The sequence below is a fragment of the Alligator mississippiensis genome, chromosome 1 (assembly GCF_030867095.1).
Source record: "Alligator mississippiensis isolate rAllMis1 chromosome 1, rAllMis1, whole genome shotgun sequence".
Lineage (NCBI taxonomy): Eukaryota > Metazoa > Chordata > Crocodylia > Alligatoridae > Alligator > Alligator mississippiensis.
Genome location: NC_081824.1, coordinates 11,288,084 through 11,313,951, shown reverse-complemented (window position 1 = coordinate 11,313,951; position 25,868 = coordinate 11,288,084). Strand labels below are relative to the sequence as shown.

General features: G+C 46.4%; 1 protein-coding gene across 1 annotated transcript in view; it reads right to left on the bottom strand.

Moving 5' to 3' along the window:
- Window positions 1-312: 312 nt before the first annotated feature.
- Window positions 313-25,868, bottom strand: part of LOC102574423 (cytochrome P450 2K6) — a 28,040-nt gene continuing 2,484 nt past the window's right edge. The window contains exons 2-9 of the mRNA XM_006261665.4: window positions 22,640-22,802; window positions 20,455-20,604; window positions 14,768-14,928; window positions 12,325-12,498; window positions 7,774-7,915; window positions 5,448-5,632; window positions 4,786-4,927; window positions 313-2,338 (exon numbers count right to left, since the gene is read on the bottom strand). Coding sequence (XP_006261727.2) covers window positions 2,151-2,338; window positions 4,786-4,927; window positions 5,448-5,632; window positions 7,774-7,915; window positions 12,325-12,498; window positions 14,768-14,928; window positions 20,455-20,604; window positions 22,640-22,802 — 1,305 coding nt within the window. The 3' untranslated portion in view covers window positions 313-2,150. The remainder of the gene's footprint in view (window positions 2,339-4,785; window positions 4,928-5,447; window positions 5,633-7,773; window positions 7,916-12,324; window positions 12,499-14,767; window positions 14,929-20,454; window positions 20,605-22,639; window positions 22,803-25,868) is intronic.

The following is a 25,868-nucleotide window of genomic DNA, read 5'->3' as shown; positions in this document are numbered from 1 at the left end:
CTTCCCTACAAAATAGGAGTAGAATTTAAGAGTCCTGGGTATAGAGTCTGATTCAGTGTTCACTGGAATAATCTTATGCCATTTGGGAATGATGCACATGCAACCATAAACCTGAAGTTTCTGGTACCTGTGCACACTTGGGATTCCATTTCAATTTAACAGCCTAAATCAATGAGTTAGGCACTGAAATAACTAGGGTGATTTGGGTGAGTTTGTTTTTCTGCCTCATTTTCCCATCTGTAAAAATTATATTACTACTAGTTAAAAACATTTTTAAAAAACTGAGAAGGACTCAGACATCATATCCATATGTATCCAAAGCAGACTGAGAGGTCTTGTTATATCACAGGTTGTCTTTCTATTTTAATTTCACAGAATCACTTTTAGAAGAACACATAGCTGCCATTAGCCCCCCTTCTCCATTCATTATGAGCAGTACTTTAAAACACATCACATTCTTTGTACTGATGAGGTATATTGATTAATGTGCTAGATACACTATTTTTGAGATCTTATGTGATAAAAAGATGCTGTTTCTTTAAATCAGAGATGAATGAACATTGTTTTGAAAAGGTTGGTAAGGAACAAGAAGTGCAAATTTTAGGTTCGTACTGATGGTTTTCACTACTGAAGCTGTAAATCTTTTAATTAAAATATGCTACATGCATATCCTTTTACAAAAGCCTTTGTATATGGAGTTCCCAAGACTGCAGTGCTAGAACTGGAGCCATGAAAAAAGATATGAGCAAGTTTTGAAAATATGGTCCCTGCTCTGCCTTAGCTTCTTTCTTTGCCTTCTCTCTTTGCCTTGTGCATACAAGGAAAAAGTATATTTTGAGCTTGTGTTGCAGCAGCCAGGGCTGGCTGACAAGGGGATGTGGGGGGCAAGCCCATCTACTCTGGCAGCCCAGTTTAAGGGGAGGACTGCCCCCCCTAGGCAAACCCCAGCTGGGGTCCGGCACCAAGGAGGGGGGTTAAACACCCCTTCCCCTGTTTAAACTGACTGCTGGCTGTACCTGTGGCCTACAAATTGGAGAGGCACCTGGAAGCAGGAAGAGGATGTGATGAGCAACTCTGCAGAGTCTTACTGTTTTGATTCTGGAGTGCAAATCCCAGAGACCTTGAGGACAGCAGGAAAAGGAAGTGAACACACAGCCACAGAGCCATGCTCTAGCATTCCCTGGCTTCTGGCCTGAGCCACTGCAGGCATGTGACTGCATTTTCCTGAATGAAAGGTAAATGTCTGTTCACTTCTGTTTCAGTTTAGTCTGTGCAGTTTAAGCTAACCTCCAAAGACTGATCAATTCAGCCTCGGGCTTTTTGACTGTCTGTACCTTGCCCCAGAGCCAGGGTAGAGAGAGAGAAAGGCTGGATGGGAAGTTTCGGAGGATATGGGGACACATGCATTTGGAGCCTTTTTAGAAGAGGAATGTTTCAAAGGGCAGCAGCTTTTGTATCCAAACTGCTACCTGTAAACAAGCTGAGAACAATTTCAACATAGTGAACCACTCCACTTATAACTCTGGATGAAGCAGAGGTTAGAAAGACAGAGAACAGCCAGCACTGGTTTTTTTTTGTTTGTTTGTTTTTTCCTGACAGAGACTGCCTGGGGATTTATCTTATGTAGTGAGGCTTATTAATAAAGGTTGACTAATAAAGGTTGGGTAATTTGTTTAAGAAGAGATGCCAGCTTTGCCTATCATGATGTTGGGAACACTCTGTCCCTTCAAAGAGACAGTGTTTCTCTCCAAAAGCTAAGCCAGAGAGTAGCCGTCTGAGGGAACATGCATAAGCAGGGGAGTCAAAGGGCTGGGTCTCCAAGTCCAAGGATACAGGCATATGCCCTTGCTAGAAGCTATGCCTGATATGGATTCAGGAGGTGCTCCAAAATTTGCAGAGCTGGAGCTCCCAAGGAAGTACTCCCATGAGGAACTTGTGCCACCATGGAAGCTGCAGACTGAGGAGTCAGGAAAGGAATGTAACAAAGCATTGGTTAAACCATATACAAAGGCCTGTGAAACTCACTGCACCAGGCAGTTGCACAGAGGGCTGAACATACGTACAGATAAAGTGCATCCATTAAACCAGCAAAGATATATGGGGAGGCCTGAAGACAGGCACATCTAAGACATGGAGGAAAGCCTTTAGCCTTAGGCCCGTGGCACTGCACAGATCTCATGGGGCATTGGGGCTCTTCTAAGTCCGGCTGCAGGGGTGAGGTCCAAGTCAGAGGTGGAAAGTCCCGGGGCAGGCTGGAATGTGAACCTCTGCAGGAGGCTCGTGAAGAAGAGGAAGAGCTCCATTTTGGCAAGAGTCTCGCCAGCACATATCCTCCGGCCTGCAAGGAAATGCACAACAAACATGAGCACTCTGATGGCAGCTGCTTCACATGCTGGACCTAATGTTTTACACTAATCTCAATCCAAAGTTCTGCTGGATCTGGGCAAGAATTCTGCTGTCATGGCTGGATCATTGCCCCCTAGAAATGAAAATCTCTGTCCTACATCCTGTTGGATGGTGGACTTGCTAGCCTGGTCCACCCCTGGACATTCGTGGAGTCAGCAGGCATCCAGAACTCTCTGGACATATTCCCACTGACCCTGATAGCTACTTTGTTGATGGCTTGGTTGATCTCTGGAAAAGCACGTTGACATTGCCCATAGACACAATGACTCCCAGGTATCTGCTCCCACCACTGTAGTGACACAGATACCCCAAAGCCAGGTTAAATGGGAGGGCATGTGGTTAAAGCACAGGAACTTTTGACCTGTGATGAAGTTGACAGATTGTGTGAAGGTCCTTTTCTGCTCCACTGATATTGCATCTGCAACATGTCACATGGCAGAACTGTTCTGGGTTGTAAATTTCTTGATTAATTCAGCCTATCTTCACCTGGAAACTGAGTTATGTTCAGCCCACTGTGATGAGCTTGTCACCTACTTCACAGATATATTTGCCCATATCCAGTATGGTTTGAGGACCTCCATCTTTGCTGCACTGTCAGACTTTGGGATTGAGGAAGCCCAGTCTTGACTTATTTGTATGGGTCATTTTAAATTGTTACTACCCACTGATGCAGGGGATGTGCTTGGGGCAGGAGGGCTGGGGAAGGGGGGAGCTAGGACAGTGACTTGTAAACTAGACCTGTGCCCATCTTGGCTTGTAAAAACGTCAGCCAGGAGAGACTGGAGTCAATGCTGGCAAGGGTTGCCCGTACTTCCCTTTGGAAGAGCAGGATGCCAAAAACTCTGAAGTCTACAATTGTCTGACCTCTGCTCAAGAAACTATCACTTGACACCGATTGTTCATCCAATTATTGCCGTGCCTCCAATTTACCCTTTTCAGGAAAGGTCACTGAATGAGTAGTTGCCTGACAGCTTCAGGTGCATCTGGATGCCACTGGCTTCCTGTACCCCTGTCAGTCTGGCTTTCATCCTGGATACAGCACCGAGATTGTGCTTGTGGCCTTGGACGATGATACTCACCTGGAGACTGACAGGAAAAATTGTGCCCTGCTGATCTTGTTAGATCTTTTAGCAGCCTTTGAAACAGTTGACCATGAGGTGTTAATAAAGTGTTTACATGACCCGTTGGATATTCACAGGACAGCTCTAAACTGGTTCCACTTTTTCTTAGCAGGGAGGTCTCAGCTGGTGGTGTTGGGTGGGTGCTTTTCATCCCCACAGCATTTCTGTAGAGGCTGCCAGGGCTCCATCTTGTTCACCCATATTTTCAATGTATATATGAGGCCCCTGGGTGAGATTGTCAGAGATATGGAGTGAGGTGCCATCAGTATGTGAATGACACCCAGATCTACCTCTCCTCTTCTGACTTTGGCCCTTTAGTCTCAATCCTTTCCCAGTGCCTGGATACAGTTGGGGGCCAGATGCACCAATTTAAACAGAATCATGATAAGACAGAGATGACCCTGGTGGGGAGACCACTTGACTTGCGTGGAGAGATGGGGTTCAACTTCCCTTTGTCACTCAGGTTCACTGCCTTGGGGTGCTCCTAGATCCCCTGCTGCCTCTGGATCTTCGGGTGCCTTTCACCTCCTTGGTGAGAAAGCTGCAATCCTTTATCTCAGATCTGGATCTGGGCACTATCACCATGTCTTCATAACCTGGCTGGACTATAGCAATGCACTCTATGTAGGGCTGCCCTTAAACACCGTTTGAGATCTGTACCTGGTCCACTTTCTGACAGGGGTAGATCATTAGGAGCATATCACTCCAATATGCCAGAGTCTGCCGTGGCTCCCAGTAGCTTTATGGCCACAATTTAAGGTGCTGGTTTTGACCTAAAAGGCCCTAAATATTTTGAGGACCTAGGGGACTGGTTTCTCCCTTGTGCCCCTTTGTGATCCCTACATTCAACTGAGGTCAACATCTGTACTATCAGTATGCCAAGTCCACTTGGCAAAAAGATAAGGCAGGTCATTTCCGGAAGTTACTTCCCAGCCCTGGAACTCCCTCCCTCTTGAGGCCCCGCCATAGCTTGAATCTGGACATCTTTCAGAAGTGCTGTAAGACATCCTATTTGGGCAGGCATTTAGCAAACAAAAGTAGGATGATATACTGCTTGTGGGTTTTTGTTTAAATAGCCCGGAGTCCCTGTTGGGAAGGGCAGCATATAAATTACAAGAAAGAAAGAAAGAAAGAGAGTAATTAATTAATTAATTAAAATGGAACAAACCAGGAGCTAAAGTTATACTCTGCTGAATCTTAAATCTCTATCCATCACAGTGTTATATAATAATTATAATAAAAAAAAAATAAATGGCACCTGCTGAGAAAGGCAAGAAGGCCTCCTTCTTCACAAACTTTCCTTCAGAGTCCAGAAAGTGCTCAGGATAGAAAGTATCTGGCTTCTCCCACTGAGATTTGTCTTTCAGCACAGAGCCCAGGAAGGGAATGATATAAGTTCCCTGAAAATCACAACTGAAGAGTTATCCTATGGAGAAATATGGTCCTGTGACCATAACCATAGTAAAAGGCATTTAAAGGTAAGGTGATAAATATTGCAAATTAGAGTATTGCATATTCTGGCATGGGATTTTCAATCCAGGTTGATTTAAGAGCACCCAACAGAACCAGGCATTTAAAAGGGTAGCAGAGGTGTAATCCTGGCAAGCCCTGGAGGAGAGGTGGGGAAGTGGGCAGGGCGGCATGGGAACAAGAATCTTAGCTATGTTGGGAGCTCCCAACCTAGTCCCTGGCTATGCTGCTGCCAATACCACCTACTCCACACACCCTGGTTCTTGCTCTAAAAGCACTAGTAGCAGCAGCAGGGTGTCCATGCACCCACCTGTTGCTGCAAGAACAACACCATGGGGCTGCTCTTCTGGCCCAGGAATGGGCTCTGACGGGGCGCCACTCAAGTCAGCACCCAGGGCTGGTGTCCCTCTCACCTACCCCTAGTTACACTATTTGCTACAAGCAGCTCACCTTTGGAATGAAGTAGCCTTTGAGAGTGACATCTACGGTAGTCATATGAGGTGCGCTCAGTGGCAGGATATTAGCAGTCCTCTGGATCTCATGGACAACTGCATCTGTATAGGGCATTTTAGTTCGATGTTTGATTCTTGGTGGGTTTGATCCTAGAACTGTCATGATCTCATCCTGGACTTTCTCTGTAAAAAAATAAAAAATAAAATAATAATAATTAAAAAATGTTATCATGAGATCAGTATTCAGTGATCCCGGAAAAGTTCTGCATGTTTCTGGAAATGCATTGAATCACATAGGATCCTAGGAAAGTGGGGCTGGAAGGGATGTGCTAAAGGCAGGATCATCCGTGACTAAACCATTCCAGCCAAGTGTCTGTTGAGCTGGCTCTTGAAAATTTCCCAGGAGGGAGATTCCACAAAATCTCTAGGTAGCGTGTATTAAAATGATAAAATGGCATGTTAAAACAATACTGACATTTCTGTCTACAGAAGTAATGGGATGCTGACAAGATTAGACCTTTTCACACTTGCTCAATGCTATTAGAGCTGAATAAAGAGTTTTGAAAGCACAGACAAACCATTCCCTTCATGAAATTGCCAAATAATAATATGCAGCAATTGAACAAGACCTGGATAAAGAGACTTAGATGGACCCAGGTCTAGAATGTGCAGTTCTGCCAAAATCAGAATGACTCACAAACACCTATTGATGTAGGCAAAATATTGTTCCAGAAGAAAACCTGGGGAAAAAAATAACAATCATCTCATTTCAACTTTTCAGAAGTTCAGATTTGTATGCTAAAATTACTTTATATTTTTCCCCACATATTCCATTTTTCAGGCATAAACCTGTACAGTCCATGCCTAACTCATCTTAAATGTGGCGCTCGGTCTGACCCTAAGTGAAGGAGCAAGACTTTCTAAACAGGAATTTCTGGGATTTTTTCTACTAGGGCACTGGTGCACCCCCGTCCATTCCCAGCCTTAGCTACAGCCAACACCCAATGCTTCCAAGAAAGATGAAAAAAATATCTCCTGACACCTGTAGCAAGGGGTGGAGGGTGGGGGGAATTCATTTCCTGCCCTTTGTGGCAATCACCAAACCCCCAAAATAAGAGAATACCCAATAGCACTGTACCTAGACTCCTGGCAGCCCCAGGTGAACTTTTAGTATCAGCCTTTTTCAAGGCTAACAGACAGTAACTAGTTAAACTGCTGCCCCCTCCTGTGGGGAACCAGAAGGAGAACTTTTATATGAAATAAAGGCAAGAGACTCTGACAACGGCAGCCAGACTCAAGGTTTGAGTTCAGCAGTCCTATGTTCAGACTAGTGCATCATATGACCCTGTGCTTATGAAGACAAAAGAGGCTCTGACTATTGTGACCTGTGCCTCGGAGGGCATTTTATTTCAAACATTTGTCTCTCTTTGTGCAGGAGGTTCCTGTGTTGACCTCGTCTTTCAGTTTTGCTAATGGAGAACTTTTTCCCATTATAGGTTGAGTAGTGATGCCCCGAAGCATCCTTCAAGCAGGAAGCTCTCAAGCGGCACTGAAGGGATTTGTCTTCTGAGCATCAGAAACAGCCTTTGAGAAGTGGAAACATTTTTTTTAGTGGTGATAAGAGCTAAAAAGAAATGAGATGTGGGACGCACCTGGTACCAGGGAGGGTATTAAATCAGGGATAGATCACTCTAGGGCAGTGGTTTTCAATCTGTGGTCAGTGGACTAAGGAGGGTCTGCAGATTATGCCTAAGGGGTCCATGAAAGATGATGATGATCAATCAAAAGTATGTGAATACCCACACTTACATTTGAAATGGGTCTACAACTCTATTCAAAATTTCCAAAGGAGTCCGCATCTCCTTTTGGAAATTTTTAGGGGTCCACCAATGAAAAAAGACTGAAAACCACTCTAAAGATACCTGGTTCAGTGATCTCCCTGTACAGCATCCACTTCTGCCACTGTCAGAGGCAGGACACTGGGCTAGATGGACCATTGATCTGACCCAGGATGTTACTTCTTATGTTCTTATGACGAACAGACTAAACCATAAAACAGCAGCAGCAACAACAGATAATTTTGCTGTTGACCATCTTTTGACCATCGCCTTGGGGAGATCAGGGGATTGGCACTGAATGAAGGACAGCTGCACTGATTTAAGTGTGGTCAGAATCAGTCCTTCCTTACTGCGTCTGTCTCGAGACTGGACATCACAGGGAGAGCAGGCTGTGACTTCTCTGTTTGGCTGTATGTCAGCTTTGGAGTTCCCCGGTTGAATTTGTGGTGTGCTCTCTAGGAGGGTGGTTTTCACAGAAGGACTTACGCTGAATTTCAGGGTACTTCATCATTAGCAGAATGCCCCAGCGCAGCGTGGTATAAGTGGTCTCCATGCCAGCAGCAAACAAATTGCTTACAAGGCTTTTTAGATTATCATTGTGGAAATAAACATTGGCGTCACTTTTCTCCTGCAGGGAGAGTTGGGAGCAGGGAGGGATGGAGAGAGAGAGAATAAAAAACCTAAAAATTCAAAGCCCTCCAGTTAGAAGGTGCAATTTAGCAAGCCAAGAAATATTTAATTACTAAAGTTGATATTATGCAAGTGTAGGAGAGAACAAAGAATGCTTTGATCAGGTAGCCTGAAAAACACACATTTATTTTCTCTTCCCAAACTCAGTCTGCAAAATCTGAACATGCTGACTCCAGTCCGGTTACACAAATATGCATGTGATTAGCTTAAGCACATAATTAATCTCATGGAGGGCAGAAGACATTAAAAAAATAACTCAGTGTTCCTGTGTACATTATTGTATTGTTGTATCTGGGTTGAAGTGTTCAACTTCTTGCAGGATTGAGTTTATAAAGAACATTTCCCTTGTGCAACCATGATGGGCCTGAGTTCTACAGTTGTAAGAGGCTAAGGTGATATCCATGAAAGGTTTTTGGTACAGTGATATTCAGGATAGTGGCTTCTAAGGGCATTTCCAGACAAGCATGGTCATGTGGTACATTGGTGATGCATAGGGGGTGCACACGGGTGCACCCGTGCCCCCTGAGATTGGCAGTGCACCCCCTGAAGGAAGTGTCACCGATGTTGCCGGTGGTGCCTGTGTGTGGTCGCTACTCCCTACCCTACTCCCTTGCCACCGACATTGCTGGCGGTGTCTGCAGGTGGTCACCAATCACTGCTGGCCACCATCGACACTGCTGGCAGCATCCAGTTGGTGTTCACCACTTCCCCACACCACTGACACCATTACGGACACCCTTTTGGGAGTTCCCCACTTACCCCTGCCACGTGTCCACCGCTGCCTGTGGGCAGTTGCCATGCCCCCCCAGCCTCCGGGGCATGCGTCATTTATGATGTGGTATGTGGTGCTGCAGACATGTTTGCAGCACCACGTACCGCACAGTGCAGAGTTCTCTGTGCTGCAAGGGCATGCTGCCTGAGCGTGTGCTGCTTTGGGGTTTTTATGGCAATTTTTTTTTGACCCCTGGATATTAGAACACATCAGTGCTGGAGGGGTCTAATTACAATGCTCCAACATGCTGCAGCATCACATGTATTCAGCACCCTGCATTTCAAAATGGCAGCAGAGCACTTTAACTAAAACTCATTGAACGAGCTTTAGTTAAAACCCCCCCATTCAAAATGGCCATTTTGAAATGCAGAGCTGAATACATGCAACACTGCAGCATTTTAATTAGAGTGGCTGTCTGGGAGCCACTCTAATTAAAATGCCCTCCCCCTCTCCAGATCACATGTCTGGACACCTGCTGTATACTCTAGACTTGGCTGTTTTTATTCTCTTCTGATTGAGCTATATACAGTATATTAATGTTCACTGGACCAGAGAAGAGAACCAGACCTACCTTCACCTAGACCAGCATCTCACGGACAGAGTATCGCTTTCCTTCCTGCCCCCATGAATATCTAAGTATACGAAGAGGTGCATCTTCAAATACAGATAGTGAGTGAGTGATACCCAAGTGGTTAGAACATATTCCTAAGAAATGGGAGATGCTGGTCTTCTCAGGCAGAATAAGAAGATGAAGTCTTCTCAGGCAGAATAAAGATATGAAACCGGGTCTTCTGCATTGCTTGTAAATGCTCTAACCACTGCCATGGCAGGAAAGTTTGGTGACCGGGGCAAAGCCCGCAGAGGCAGCCTGCCCTTGCCCTGTGAATGGATCCAGGCGGGGCACACACCTCCCCTTGCTTTCCTAGGAGTGCACACAGTGGTGGGAGATGCCCTCCCCCTGTCTCCATTCCCCCTCAAATGAGCCACTCATGGCTCTGTTCCATGCCCCACCCCAGCTGGGCAGCACCTGTTGGTGCCCTTTCGCTTTGGCACCTGGGGTGGTTGCCCTGCTTGCCCCACTGCCTCCTCCCCTCCCCCCCCCTTTCTATGGTACTGGCTTTAATCATTCATCTATTTGTGAAAAGGTACTAGCACTATTCCCACTAGCTATGTTTTATTGTCAGGCTTTATTTTGCAGGAGTGCTATAAGCCTACCTGCCCAGTAGGGCTTATATACAAGCTAGGTGCTTACTTGCTCAGTAGTGTCAAGACTTGGGTGGTTTCCTAGCATACCTTAAAGCAGCTGTTTAGATGACATGGGAAGGTTACTTGACATTCCTCATTGGGTGGTTGATTCCAACCCTTCAACCTGCCTGTGATGGCAGTTCTGTTGCACACGTGTTTAGTATTCGGGCAACCCCTTCAGGCTTGCCAAATAACTACAAACCTAAATCAACATCCTTCTCCAAATCCATTACTAAAACTCTTCTATGCTGTGATGTCTATAAATCCATCACTGCATTAAGCAGAGTATGTGCTGAAACCTTTGCCCATTATGGTGACACATTATCACATTATTCCATTTGCTTCTCTGTTGGTTCTCTTCTATTATAATTAGCCTTTCAGTGCAGCAGAAACAAAATCATTGTTTTGTCCTGGTTCATGACTGGCGTCCACAAGCAATACAAAAATAATATAAGAATATGGTGGCAAATCTAATTGGTCATAATAAAAAAGAATTAGAAGTCTTTCCAGATAAATGCATTAAAAGAATTTTTTTGATGGATATTTATCAAATAAATTTAAGTGATAACCAAATTTAAGGATGTGGATTATCCACTAAACACAAAAGTGATGTTGGTCATAGTCAGGGGAGAATTGCATTTGTGGGTTCCTGCGTCCCTGAAATCAAGCGGGTGAGTGGTCAATATATGTAGGTATTACTGCAGGATTGGGCTGAAATCTGTCAGCTACAATAGTCATAATGTTGTGGGTTGGGTGTCACTTCATTCAGGACAGTTGCATAAAACAGTTACATTCTTTTTTTGGATCCATATAACCATCAGTCACTTTCTTCTCTCTCTCTTCCCCCACCCTCTACCATATGCACACTGTTTGTATTATCTCTTGAAAAAAAATGCACCTGGAAGACACATGTGGGCACTAGGGGTGCACCGATAGAGATTCTTGGGGCCGATACTGATAGTTGATTTTTAAGAGGGCATATCGGCTGATACCAATCCAACTCCTGATATGCCGCCTGGCAGCTTCAAGAGCAGTGTCCAGCTGGTAAGTCTGTTGTGGTGGAAGGGGAAGGGAAGGGGCATGTGGAGGGAAGATCTAGGCCCCTGTAGTGAGGGACATGTGCCCCCAGATCTGTGTTGGGTGGCGTGAGGCGGCTGCAGGCTGGGGCCATGGCCATGCTGGGCTCTTCCCAGTGGAGGCTGAGCAGGGGTGTGCTCAGGGTGGGTGGCAGTTACAGTGGGAGGAGAGTTGGGAGGGCTACAGTGAATTTTAGGTTGGCTTCAGTACCCCCCTAGTACCTATCCCAGTGCTGCCACCACCCACCCTGAGTGCAGCCCGGCTCAGCTCCCACCGGGAGGAACCCGGTGCAGCCCTGGCCTCAGCCCACAGCAGCCACCTTGCCCTGCGCAGATCCAGGGGAACATGCCCCCCCCCCCCCCGCCATGGCCTACCAGGGTGCACAAAGAGGTGGGAGCTGCTCCCCCACCCTGTAGCCCCCAAAGGAGTCACAACTCCATCCCACATCTTGCTCCACTTTACCCCTGTCCCTGCCCCTGCCCCTGCCTGTGCCCCAGTTCCACTCCCTGCCTCACTGCGGACACCTTGATTGGCTCCCCCCCCACGCCCCTTCCCTTCCCCTCCAAGCTTCCCTTCCCTTCCCTCTCTAAGCTGTTGGGCTGTCAGGTTGCACTCCCGGCTCCGTGCAATCTGCGGATGCATGTGTGCACAGGGGATTTATTTGCCACATTGTCAGCTGCATCAGGTAAAAAAGCTGATTTTCGATATAGTTAATTTTCTTTATATCGGTGCTGACCCGGTATCAGACCGATATATCAGTGCACTTCTAGTGGGCATATGTGTGTAGTATTAGTCACAGTCTATTACTTTAGAAGGGCTTCCATGTCTATGAAACAGGGAACACAGAGACTGGCTTTCACAGACACTGGAAACTTGTCCCAAAGATGCACATAAAGAGAGCACTTTAGGCTAACTGTTGACTGAGAGGAGCTTAGAGCTGCAAGGGAAGAGACTATCTCCTTCTGTGTGACTTCCACTGTGCTCACACATACAGGGATGTGCACACTGCTTGTGAATAAACATACCCGACTCAATCCTCAGTTTACCTTCCTCAGTGAACCAACCTGAAGCACCCTGAATTTTGGCTAGCTACTTTCTTCAAAATGAGCTAGCAGCAGCAAGCTATTTGTGGACTTGGACTAGTCTGTTAGGTACGTGCTTTGCCTTTGGCTAGACTTTCATGCACATGGGCTTTTGACTCCAAGACATGAAAAAGAAACGTGAGTGTGAAGAAACTGCAGATTATCAATTACCTCCTGCTGTCTTACAAGGAAGGCATCAATAAAACTTCGCTGATCATTTTTATCCAGTTTCTTGAAGTGTTCTATGAAAACAACCTTTATAAAAGCATGCAGCTCATCTCTGTTTCGAAGAACAATCTTGTGACCCTTCAGGAGAAATCCAAGGGCCGGGAACAAATTATAGATCTAAAAAATAAGAGACATCATAGATAGCAGAAATAAATACTGAGAATACTTTGTGTGTGGTAACACTTATGAATCAAAGTTCTGAACACACTTTACTAAAGAAAGTAAATATTTTTCTGCCTAATTTGACTAATTAACTGGGTTCATGAATATGTTCATTAATGCACCGTAATTAAGGTGCATTCATTTTAGTACAGTAAAAGCTCTGTTATCCAGCATCCCGCAGGAATGGGGGATGCTGGATAACAAAATATGCCGGTTAATGGAGCGGCCCAAAGAGGCGTCCTTGCCTGTTTGGGCTGCCAATTCTCCTGTTGTGTCTGGGTCATTGCCACCCCTCCCATGGCATAGCCAACCCTCTTGTGGCATTGCTGACCTTCCTGTGGGCCCCATGGGACAAGGAGGTGGGCCCCACACAGCCTGCTATGCCCTGGGCCATGGGGCTTGGCAGCACAGGTTGCTTTCCCCCAGGCCGTGGGGGCTTGGAGGAACCGGAAGTGCCACAGTGGGCACTTCCAGTTTCACTTTACCTTACAAGCTGGCATGCCAGTTAATAGAACATGCTGGCTTGTAAAGGTGCTGGTTAGTGGAGCTTTTACCTGTACCTGTAATTCCAAGTACTGACTTCATGCGCTGTAATCAGTGCATTAGCACTGGTACATGCTCTTTTCTGATGATAATGCATAGTAGACTAGTTCTACTGCCCATTAGCACAGGTTTTTCCTGCCACGCTAATGGGCAGTAGAATTAGTCTACTTCACTTGTAGAGTCTCATGTAGACGTGTCCATTGAGGTGCAGGGAACTTGTATGTTGTGCTGAATAGTGTAAGCAGTTCACAGACCCTTGTGTACTTAGTGGACTTTCCCAGGTTTCACAAAGGCAAAGGAGGCAAGCTGATTCTTCTATGTTGCTGGCTAGTCAGATTTTCAAGTCAAATTCTCGTGTCAATTTTAAAATAAAATACTTAATCTCATTTCATTTTTTCAACTTGCTGTACTGGGAATAGCTAACAGAAATTCTCCTTTAAGAGCAGTGTGACTGAATTGGGGCAGATATGCTATAGCATTGTAAATGCCACTGGAGAGGCCATTGAATGATTTAAGAGTACTGAAACATAACCTAGACATTGTAGGAAACCATGTCACTTTTAGAAAGGCAGTGGAATCTCTCTCTTCCATGCCATAATGCTTTAACCCAGTAAGTGATATGGGGAGAACGGGTAGGAAAGGGGTGCAGTGGCTTCTTAGATAAGAGTAGCCAGGTATAACAGCATGCCAAACTGTTGACTTCAAGAATAGTGCCTCCCTTCATAAATCATGTTCTGCCCATGTAGGAGACAGGCACAGACATATCCAAGATGGGGCGATTGTGGGGTGGCAAGTGTCCACACATTTGGCATTAGATATAGGGATGAGGAGGGCAAGAGGTTAGCACCATTCATCTTTCTGTGTTCTGGAATTGTACTATAGCAGCTGTTCTGGCCAGAGCCTTGCTGGTAAGCCAATGAGCTCAGAGAGCTCACTACACACGCAACACACAACTGAAAAGGGGTGCAACCACACTCCCTGTGTGCTTTATGGATCTACCTGTGAAGTCAGGAGATGATGAGGATACTGAAAAGTAAAGAGCCCTATAAGAAGAGGAAAGGGGTTATTTGTCACTAAGATTTTGAGATTAGGTGCATACTTGAGATTAGGTGCCTAAGAAGACAGGCTACCACAGATAGGATCCATGGATAGGATCCATGGAAGAGTCTAAAGGAATGAGGGTTCTCATATGCAGGAAAAGGTGAGTCTGAGGGAGGAACTAGGTCTACAAGCCATGTAGGGTTTCCCACTCCCTCCCCCCAAAGATATGCTTTCTTTAAGGAACTCTGTTTTAGATAAATAATACCATGGAGTATAGAAGGTATTTGGTGGCCAATTACCACTCCACTCTATCTATGACTGCATGGTGCTATGCTGAGGCCACAGAGCAATACCAGAGCTAGTTATGAATGAGCCAGCTCACAACCTACAGTAGACATAGGAGCAGGGAGCTGCACCTAGGCTTAAGTGCCTTATTTCACTGCAGAAACTGGAGCCCTAGTTTTCTATAGGAAGAAGTTCTTGACTGTATACATATACAGGGGTATATACCTAGATAAAATTACATTTTATCCTCCCAAGTCGGATTCTATCTGATTAGCAGGAAAGATGTAATATTCTGCCAAAGCCACACAACAACATGCATGCATTTGAACACTGACATTAAAATAATCAAAACTACCTGAACTGAGGGCAATCCAAGAAGCCTGGCGTTTTCATGGATCAAATGTAGGAGTCTAATGAATCGGGGGTCTTCATAGTCAAATCGCTCTCCAAGTAATATTGATATGATGATATTCGCAACTGCTGCATTCATTGTTATAGTAGGCTCAAAGGGCTTGCCTAAAAAAAAAATTGAAATCAAGGAAGAGATTGGGCAAATAGTATGGTTAATAGTAAATTGTTATTGTTCTTTAATCTGTAACCATAGCTAATAGGCTTTCTGCCATAGAGCACATTCTTGGTCTGGTCCTTATTCTTAGATGTGGGAGCCACAGTCCATGTGTTTTAGGCCCCAGAACTGAGCATGGACTAGGGATGTAAATATCACTAAAACATTAACTGTTTAACCTCCACCAATTATATTGGTTAAACGGGTAACCGATAGCTCATACCTAGTTTAGTGACCTCTGGCAAGAACGGCCATGGCCCCAACCTCTTCTGTTTTTACCATGAGCCTGGTGCTGCGTGGGCCCCAGACTGCTGGTGGGGAAATACGGAGGGGGGTGGCAGGTATGGTTGAGCCAGTAGGGGGCACTGCCCAGCTGTAGTGCCACGACTTCCCACCACCCCCATGGGCAGGGGCTGGGGCTGCAGATGGAGATGGGTCTGTGCCCAGATCCTACCTCCATGGGGAGGGAGGAACGGGAATGCCAGGCCCACCACAGGGCTCAGGCAGGGCCTTCCTACCACGGCAGCAAGATTCCTGGCTGTATGATGGGTCTGCCTGGCCCCCCTGCAGAAGCAGGGGCTAGACATGGTGATGGTCTCCCTGCACCTGCCACTGTACTTGTGTCGCTATAGCCCAAAACTAGAAGGCTTCTCTGCACTGCTGGGCCAGGCCTCCCCAGCTTGCCCTGGGGGAAAAGGGGTGGGGTCCAAACCCATTAGGGTAGCTGCATTGTTCCCTTTCCTGCCCATGGTGCTAGGGCCACATAGGCAGGGCTGAGCTCACAGCTGTCAGGGCATTTCTGATGGGTGGCAGCACAGCAGGTACCCTGCAGGGAGCCATAGGACTGCAACAGAAACTTCCCAGGCTGGAGCTGCTGAGCCACCACCCTTCAGGAATGCCCTGGGGCTGTACTCACTGCACAGGGGGTCAGCAGTGACCCCTCAGACCTAGCACCGCCTGCTTCTGCTGCCACGGTGCATCCTTGGGCTGAAAGCCGTGTGCTCAGCCCTGCTTCGGAATTAAGCCAAGCCTCAAACAGCCCCAGTGCCACTTGTTGGAGGTGGAAGGATGCAATGCACCCAGCGGAGGCTGCTCTGCTGGGAATGGACGCCCCACCTTCACCTGGGTCAAGCTGGGGAGGGCCCAAACCAGCAATATGGAGGAGACTTTCAGGTCCAGGCCACAGTCCGTTGCCCTGCCAGGGCTCTGCTGCTGCAGGGCGCTGGGCAGGTCCACCGCATAGCTGGGAGTCTCACTGCTGTGGTAAGAAGGCCCCTGTGGGGAGCCCGGTACTCACTCCCTCCCATCCTCCCTCCCTGTGGCAGTGGAATCCAGGCACAGAAGAGGTCTGGAGCCCTAGCTCTGCCTCCAGCCCCAGCCCCTGCCTGTGGGGGCAAGGGGAAGCCACAGCTCTATGGTTGGGCAGCATCCCTTCATGGCTCAGGCATGCTTGCTGCATCCACTTGTGGTTACTCGCCAGTGACCTGGGGCCCATGAAGTGCCAGGAGCATGATGAAGACATGAGGGTCTGGGGTCATTCCTGCCAGAGGTCACTAAATGGTAAGCGGCAAATGGCATAAATATAATTGTCATTTAACTGTTTAACTATTTAACCATTTACATCTCGATCCTGAACCCCAACATGCTCAAGCAGACCTCCCCCGGAGCTCCATCCTCGAGTGGCCTTTGGTTTACAGTGCTACCGATCAAGGATACACTATAGTTGAAACCAGTATGATATTGTGTACAGAGGGAATTCTAATCCCTCAATCAACAAAAGATATGTAGAAAGAGACTTTGGTTTGGTACCACTGATATTAAGCCATAAGCATGTGCATTGAGAACCAGTTGAAGAGCCCTCCAGAACGACTCATCTTTTGAACCTGTGAGCTACTTAGGAGGAGTGCACATGCTTAGCTGTGAACATGCCCAGTGAACATGCTCAGTTGTGATCATGAAAAGAACTGGAAGATCCTGAGATAAAGGTGCACAACAACCTTGATTGGAGCTGAAAGGGTATAAAATGGTATAGACTATCTTTAAAAGGGTGTATACTATTTTTTATACCCTTTCAGCTTTCAACCTTGATTGACAACAAAGAATGGAACAAATTATTTGGCATGGTAGCACATGATTGGAGAACACAAAGTGGTATGATGAGGAGAAGCATGTCTTGTTCTAACCTCTTTTGGTGAGGAGAGAAGTGTTTCCAGCTTGTGTCTCAATATTGAAGATAAGGGCTTCTGTTCCTTCACTGTAGAGAGTTGTTTCATCATGCTGTTTGGTGATGCATAGCTCTTTGGACTTTATTACTGCTGTTCAGCTTGACTGCTGTGTGTTCTCTTGTTGCACTGTATTACTATCCCTGTTTGTCGCTAACTACATTAAAATCCTTTGTTATTGTACTAATATATCTTTACTGTTTTCATCTGGAGTAACCACATGGTCTAATATACTAAGAAAACAAGCTGGGCACCGAAGCCAGGGCTGCTGAAGGGGATGCCACAGTGCTGGTCAGCTTGGACTAACATGACCCTCTTGCCACACCCGATACAGAGACAGATCACTGGTGGGATATAAAATCACAACAGATTGGCATAAGTGAAATTGAGCTGATTCCTGCTAGATTGATCAATTGATATTAGTTATCTGTGCTTTAAAAAATCTGTCAGTTAACAGATATACAACAACAGTAATGACATACCACTTCCTGCCTTAGTTTCCACATTACTCTTGAATTCCCTTTGGGATGTGTACAGTGTCCTTTTATAGTTCTTGTTCCAGTTCTCTTAAACCTCATGTCTTCAGGTTAGTCCTCTCTTCACATTCTGGGCTATGAGAGATAGCTGTTCAGAGCCCAGATGGACCTTTTATAACATCCAGCTCCTCCAAGATGTGCTTTTGCTGGTCAGCCTCAGTTTTGGTTTTAGGTGCTCAAGGCCTATTATGAGGTGATCAGTGGGGTGGTTACCATCCCATTGTGAATAGAACCTGAAAGCCTGACTTTATTCACATACATTTATCCTATTCACTCACTAGGGAGATGGTTGGTTCCTCTCTCATTAAACCATATATTATAGGGTAATGGTGTAGGTGTAGCAGAACCCAGCCTTAAGGATATAGACATGATAGACAGATCAAAAAATCAAGCAGTATCTGAAAGGTGAACATAGACAGTTGCTCCAAATCATCATATCTACAAAATCATCACAAATTATGAAACATTTGTCTGCTTCAATTCACAGCAATAAGACATTCCTGATGCCACAGAAACAACAATACTGTATTATGCTGAAGAAAACTATAGAGGTACATCATTATGTTCCCCATATGTTACAGGAAATGTCCTGTGTTAAATAAGGAACAAAGGTATTTGTTTTACTGGTGCTAATCCTACTTCCCACTTCAATCCTTGATGGCTCTGAACTGATCAAGTAGCATTGGAAAAACTGCACCTGAAGGGGAGATTTGTGTCCATCAAAATCACACTATGGCCCAAGATTTATATCCTTCCTCATGTTTACTATGGGTTCTAGGTCCCAAATATTAGGTATGGAGCAGGGGGAAGTTTGTGGACACATGCTATCATGATTCCAAGTTTGACTTCAGGAGGATGGGGGTGTGCCGTTCTTAAAAGACCAAGGACTTCAGCTTATAGAACAAGGGTGGGCAAAATACTGCCCATGGCCTGGATCTGGCCTGCCAGGCATTTTCATGCAGTCTGTGGCACCCACCAATGAATTGTACACCACCCAGCCCTTCCACCCATGATGGTGGGAGCAAGGCCCCCATATATACACGTGCTGCCAACATACCCTATTGCACACGCCTCCCACTGTTGTGGGTGAAAGGGCCCAGGCCCGAGCTGGCCAGCACACACCTTTTGGGTGGGGCTGCTGCTGGGGACCTGCTCAGCTTTCCTGGCATCCCACTTACTCTGGGCAGCAGGTAGGGAAGCAGCAGGGGTGGGGCTGGAGTTGCAGATGAGTGTGAGTGCAGAGTGTGGGGCTAGGGCTGATGGCAGCACGGAGCCCAAGCCCAGGGGGGCGGCAGCTGCATGGTGCTCAGGTGGGCAGCATGTGGATGTGAGGGAGGGTGGGTGGGCATGAGGACCCCACCCCACACTCCTCCCATGGCACACAGCCGCACAGGTGGTGGCAGTGGTGACAGCAGCAGCAGGAGCAGAAGGGCGAACTCAGGGTGCTTAAGCCCTGTGCTGGTGCCCAGTGGCTCATGGCTCCAGTCAGAGCTGCACATCGTGGCAAGGGGTGCAGCCCCTACTGAGCCGTCTCTATCGCTGGCACTCCCTGCTGCACACACACAGGCTCTGAACTCGCATGGCATGGGAGAGACACCCTGCGCTGGTGCCGGCTGCCTTTCTAGCGGGGGGCAGGGAAGGCAGCCAGCTCCAGCACCTGGGGCTTCCCCCCTGTGCCATGTGAGTGTGGGGGCTGCCCATGTGCAGTGGGGAGAGGCAGCCTGGTGGGAGTTGCACCGAGTGCTGGCCGGAGCCATGTGCCTCCAGGCATCAGTGCCTGTGCCAGGCATGAGCACCCCTGCCTACTGCTGCTGCACCATGGAGGGAGTGTGTGTGGGTGGGTGCCCCACACCCCTCCATGTTCCCTCACAGTCTGCAAATGCCACACACCCACACTTCTCCCCCAACATACCCTATGTCCTCACAGACACAGCCATACCCCCTCACTCACACTGCCACCCCCCACACCCCATCATACACACCCACACCCATGCTCCACCCCCACAATATACAAGATGATGAATTTATTTTTGAGTTATTATGCCATCACCTCTATATACAGTATGCAAACACAAATCATGGCACAACTATTTTTTGTAATAAAATTAAAATACATCATAGTAGGTGTTTGACTTTTGGTGTATGATTGATTTTTTTCTAGTTCTAAGGTGGCAATTCCCCCTCCCAAAAGGAATATTTTTGGGGGTCAAGGGTAGGGACTTACAGTGCCAAAGGCTGGGTTAGGGGTAGGGCATCCGGTCCCAAGATGGCGACCAGGGGGTGGAGGAACTGTCATGGGGTAGGGCTACCCATGAAGCACTCAAAAGCTCACCAAACTTCGTTAAGCGACCCTCCACCCAAACTAATTTCCCTCCCCTGTTATATAACAAGAAAGCTTGTTTATTCAGAGAGCAGTACCTTGCCTACAGTTCTGCTGTTCCCTCCTGCAATCCTCAGGTAAATAATGTACAACTTACACATAACACTCTTAAAGGTATTCATACAGGGGGTGCCCAAAGCAAAGAGGGGGCAACCCCCTGCTATAATACCCTTGCCACTTCATAAAAGCCCTTTCACATCTCCAAGCAATGGGAAAAAATGATATCAGCAAAACTGGATAGTGAGAGTTCCTGGGAGGAGAAAGTTTGATGAAAGAATGAAGCTCTCGTGCACCTTGGACCCAAACCTTAGCAGGTCTATGAAGTTAGCACACACTCACCTTTCCGGGATTCCAGGCTCTTTATCAGATGTTCACACTCTTCAACAATCTGGTCTTCAATGGCCCTCTTGCCCATTCCAAAATCTCTTAAGGTTGTGAGAGTAAATCTCCGCATCACTTTCCAGTTTTCACCATGTGAAAAAGTAATACCTGAAGTGAAGGAAAGACTTTCAGTTAGAAAAAGAATTAAAATGAATACTTCTTAGAAATATGGGAAATGACATTCTTTCTTGAATAACATTTAGCTGGACTAGAGCTGGGTAGCAGCTATCCCTTTAAAAGCATTGCTTAATAGTGGGTTTATTGGAATTGTCTGTTGGGGCATGAACAACACAGGTTCCAACTCAGCAAAGAAGTGAACACGAGCCATCCACACCACTGTAGAGAACCATAACAACTGGGTAACTGGGTTTGTTCCTTCTGTTTAACTCATCTGGTACCTGCAAACCCTTCTCAACAAAATGTTCATCCAAATTTGGGCAAATCTAGGCAACATTTAGAAATTGACCTACTGGCATCTTCTAATGGAGAATGTTAAAAAAGGTTTCATTTGAAAATATTTTTGATGAGCTGTAATTGAGAAGCACAAGAAGTTGCAGAAGAAATAGCCCTGGAAATGAAGAGAGTCTTTAGGATACTATTCATGGATTTTGGGGGGTGAAAGTGTTGCTGGTAAAAATGTGAAATTCTAATGACAATGTTTATTTAAATGCCCTAGGATTCACTAGTTAAGATTGTGTATTAAGTATAGGAATCAACACGGTTGTTAAATTATATATTAATTCCCTATTTATTTTTATAAAACAGTAAAACAAATTAAAGAATGTACCTGTGTTTTTAAAAGGTGAGAGGCAACCACTTTCATATTGTAAACATTAACCAACGAAAAATCACAATCTGAGTCCCTGATCCATGTACTTTCAAAAGCCAATAACAGCTGTGTTGTCTGATCCTGTACTGGACCATTATCACTTCTCTACATAGTCATAAACAGTGGGTCCATTCGACAATGCTGCCATCAGTGTTCTCCGCTGCTGTGTAGTTTCCTATTTGGTTGCAGATACAATGTCGGTGGCCATTTTGCCATTCGTTTGAAACACCTCAGACATGACTAAAGGCCTTATATGACCAGAGGCATGTGTAGACAAAACAAGGGGCATGTGTGCACAACACTTTAAAGCGGGTTCAATGCTTTTGCACCACTTTAATGGTGCTTGCACACGTCAGTGGTGTATTGTGCAGTAATTCTAGCCGTTGTAGCAAATTTGGTGGCGTAATGCGCCTTAAATGACTTAGGGCGGAGCAAACTAAAACTCCTCTTCCGAGGAGTTTTAGTTTGCTGCCCTACAGCCATGGAGTGAAGCACTGGGCTCCGTGCAGCTCACAAACTCTGCAGGAAGCCCTGCAGGCAGCCTGGCAGCAGCCTGGGAAAGCAAGCTCCACCCAAGAAAAAAAAAAAAAGCATTAATCTTTTATTCCCGCCCCCCCGGAGCCTGAGTTGTGCGGGGGCCCAGTGCTTCCCTCCACAGCTGCATTCATTCAATTAAAATTCTCCCCGCTATGCATGCTCAGAAGTGATTCTGTACTGCAGCAGAAGCATGTAAGTTAAATTATGCTACTATAATTCAGCTGTGCCACAGTGAAGCCTAACCCCCATAACAAGCAGCTGAGCAGTTACCTCACTGGGCCAGGCTCAAGATTTACTTCCTCCAGGGGAGCAGAACTCTGATCTCCTACACCTGAACTTAACCCCATGGAGGAAAACTAGTTTTTAGTTTGTCTAATCCTTAGCTACAGAAGAGAGAGGTCTTAGGCAGTCTTATCTTTGCCTATGACTCACTCAGGTTGTTTCTTCAGTCACCAACATCAGTTTATCTTTGATCAAATCCCTGGGCTACCCTGAAATTACTGTTATATGTACTGATTTACAAGTTGTTGTTTGTAACTGTGTTAGTTTAAGGACATAGGCAGACAAGGTTCTTTGGTTAGATGTGATACCTTTTATTAGACCAACTAAATGGACTAATAAAAGGTATCACATCTACCCAAAGACCCCTGTCTGATTTATAAGGACACTCATCCAAAGAGGCATTATTAGTCCCTGACCTATCTGCTCCTCCTACGGCAAAACGTTTCTGCTTGCTTGAATAGGGTTTGCTTACAAGCAACAATAAAACTAAATCACCATATCCATTTGAAAAGTCTTCAAATACTGGGACTTTAGGCCTCTCTGCAAATGCATCTGCATGGTTCACCAGAGCTTCCTTCACTGTCTCGTAGTCTGAGAGCACCACCATCTTTGTGAATCCCATCTGAATGCTGAAGATGGGGCCATAGGTTTCTGAAAGCTTAAATGGGAAGAAAATAAAATTATTTAAAGTGGTAGCCCAAATTTGTCCACAGAAGTCAGCAGAGCTACACCAGAGATGGACTTGGTTCAAAATACTAAAAAAAGTTGACAGTATAGAAAGAAAAATTTAGACAAATATAGAAAGGAATGACAATCCATTATCACTCTGCCTTCTTTGGACTGATTTGTAGGAATGGGATTGATGTTTGTGGACACAATATCACACCTTTAAATATTTTTACCTTAACAGTTGCCATTTCAGTTACAGTAAGGAGATTTTAGCTGCCTGTTCCCATAAATTGGTCAGGTATATGTCTAGGTATTATTGGTACTCTGAGTTCATTGTGGATGGAGTCATTTATTAAGGCTGCCTGGGCTCACAAAAGTGGAATCTGAATTAAGATGAGGCTGAAAATCACACCTTGATTTTACCTACCAGTGTATATTAGAATGACGAGGTTTCAGTTTCAGAGTTCTGATACATGTATAGGCCATGTTTGGAGAAAGGGGCTTGTACGTTCATAAAGCTTATAAAGGTGTCAGAAGTGCTGTTAGCTCTGGAGTTGTGACATATTTGTGAGCACCAGGTATGGGATCTGGTGACAATAGGGAATTCCCAGTAAGTGTCAATGACAATGTACACAAACACTAATAATAGCAACAACAAAGAGAAAGTGTGTTGTGGGCCTTCTGGAAAAAGAAGAGTGAGAAGTTAAGACAGGAAAGAGGAGTTAGGAGCAGCTGTAGGAAAGCCAGTGTGTGGAGACATGCAGAGAGAGGTAAACACTCAGAAGGTAGTGGATAATAGCTAGCAGGGGGGTTAGGGCATCATGGTGAAAAGTGAGAGAGACTCCTTCTGGTTCACAGGGGCCCGAAGCCCAGGTTTTCTGGCTTCCCACATGACTGCCCCAACCACGCACCACTCTGGGGAAGAAGCTGCTGGCTTGATCATGCTCTCAACAGGTGCCACTAGTGGAAAGAACCTCATCATTCTCTGCGACCTGCTGGCAGCCATGGAGCACTTTGGCCTGAACATCAGCCTTGTTTCACTGGACCAGGAAAAAAAGCCTTTGACTGGGTCCATCATAACTTCTTGTTCCAGACTCCAGAGGCCTTTTGCTGTGGGTCTGTCTTCACCTTTGCCATCCGGCTTCTATTTCAGGACATTTCAAGCCTCCCAAAAATGAATAGCATACTGTACACCCTGTTCCTAGTGTGCAAAGGCATCTACAAGGGCTGTCCTATGGTCTCACCATTGAGCCACTGCTAGCCTCCACTCCTCCAAAAAAAACCCCCAAAATTTGTGCCCAGGCATATGCATCAAAGGTCTGGGTGGCCCTCCTGCATACACCATGATTCAGGAGGATCAATGATTGCCATTCTGAGCCACTGCTTCATAGATTCATAGATTCATAGATGTTAGGATTGGAAGGGACCTCAATAGATCATCGAGTCCGACCCCCTGCATAAGCAGGAAAGAGTGCTGGGTCTAGATGACCCCAGCTAGATGCTCATCTAACCTCCTCTTGAAGACCCCCAGGGTAGGGGAGAGCACCACCTCCCTTGGGAGCCCGTTCCAGACCTTGGCCACTCGAACTGTGAAGAAGTTCTTCCTAATGTCCAATCTAAATCTGCTCTCTGCTAGCTTGTGGCCATTGTTTCTTGTAACCCCTGGGGGCGCCTTGGTGAATAAATACTCACCAATTCCCTTCTGTGCCCCCGTGATGAACTTATAGGCAGCCACAAGGTCGCCTCTCAACCTTCTCTTGTGGAGGCTGAAAAGGTCCAGTTTCTCTAGTCTCTCCTCGTAGGGCTTGGTCTGCAGGCCCTTAACCATACGAGTGGCCCTTCTCTGGACCCTCTCCAGGTTATCCGCATCCCTCTTGAAGTGCGGCGCCCAAAATTGCACGCAGTACTCCAACTGCGGTCTGACCAGTGCCTGATAGAGGGGAAGTATCACCTCCTTGGACCTATTCGTCATGCATCTGCTGATGCACGATAAAGTGCCATTGGCTTTTCTGATGGCTCCGTCACACTGACGACTCATGTTCATCTTAAAGTCCACTAGGACTCCAAGATCTCTTTCCACTTCCGTGCCACCCAGCAGGTCATTCCCTAGGCTGTAGTTGTGCTAGACATTTTTCCTCCCTAGGTTCAGCACTTTGCATTTCTCCTTGTTGAACTGCATCCTGTTGTTTTCTGCCCACTTGTCCAACCTGTCCAGATCTGTTTGCAGCTGTTCCCTGCCCTCCGGCGTGTCTACATCTCCCCATAGCTTTGTGTCATCTGCAAACTTGGACAGAGTACATTTGACTCCCTCGTCCAAGTCACTGATGAAGACATTAAAGAGTATTGGTCCAAGGACTGAGCCCTGCAGGACCCCACTGCCCACACCCTTCCAGGTCGAAACCGACCCATCCACCATGACTCTCTGGGTGCGACCCTCCAGCCAATTCGTCACCCACCGGACTGTGTAGTCATCCAAGTCACAGCCTCTTAACTTGTTCACCAGTATGGGGTGGGATACCGTATCGAAGGCCTTCCTGAAGTCTAAATATACGACATCCACCCCTCCTCCTGTGTCCAGGCGTTTCGTAACCTGGTCATAAAAAGAGACTAGATTGGTCAGGCACGATCTGCCTGCCACGAACCCGTGCTGGTTTGCCCTCAGCATAATTTGTCCTGCCGGGCTCTCACAAATGTGAGCCTTGATAATTTTTTCAAAGACTTTGCCAAGGATGGAGGTGAGACTGACTGGCCTATAGTTGCCCGGGTTCTCCTTCCTCCCCTTTTTGAAAATGGGGACCACGTTGGCCCTTTTCCAGTCCTCCGGGACTTGGCCCGTGCGCCACAAGCGTTCAAATATTCCCGCCAGTGGCTGTGCAATGATGTCGGCCAGTGCCTTCAGCACCTTCGGATGGAGCTCATCCGGGCCCCGCTTCATGTGCTGCATTACTGCCCTACAGACCTAGCCCTCCCATTGGTGATAGCTTCCACTGCTATCTCTCCCATGAGGGTGACAGTGTATGCCGATGATGAAACTGTCTTGGAGAGTAGCGAAAAC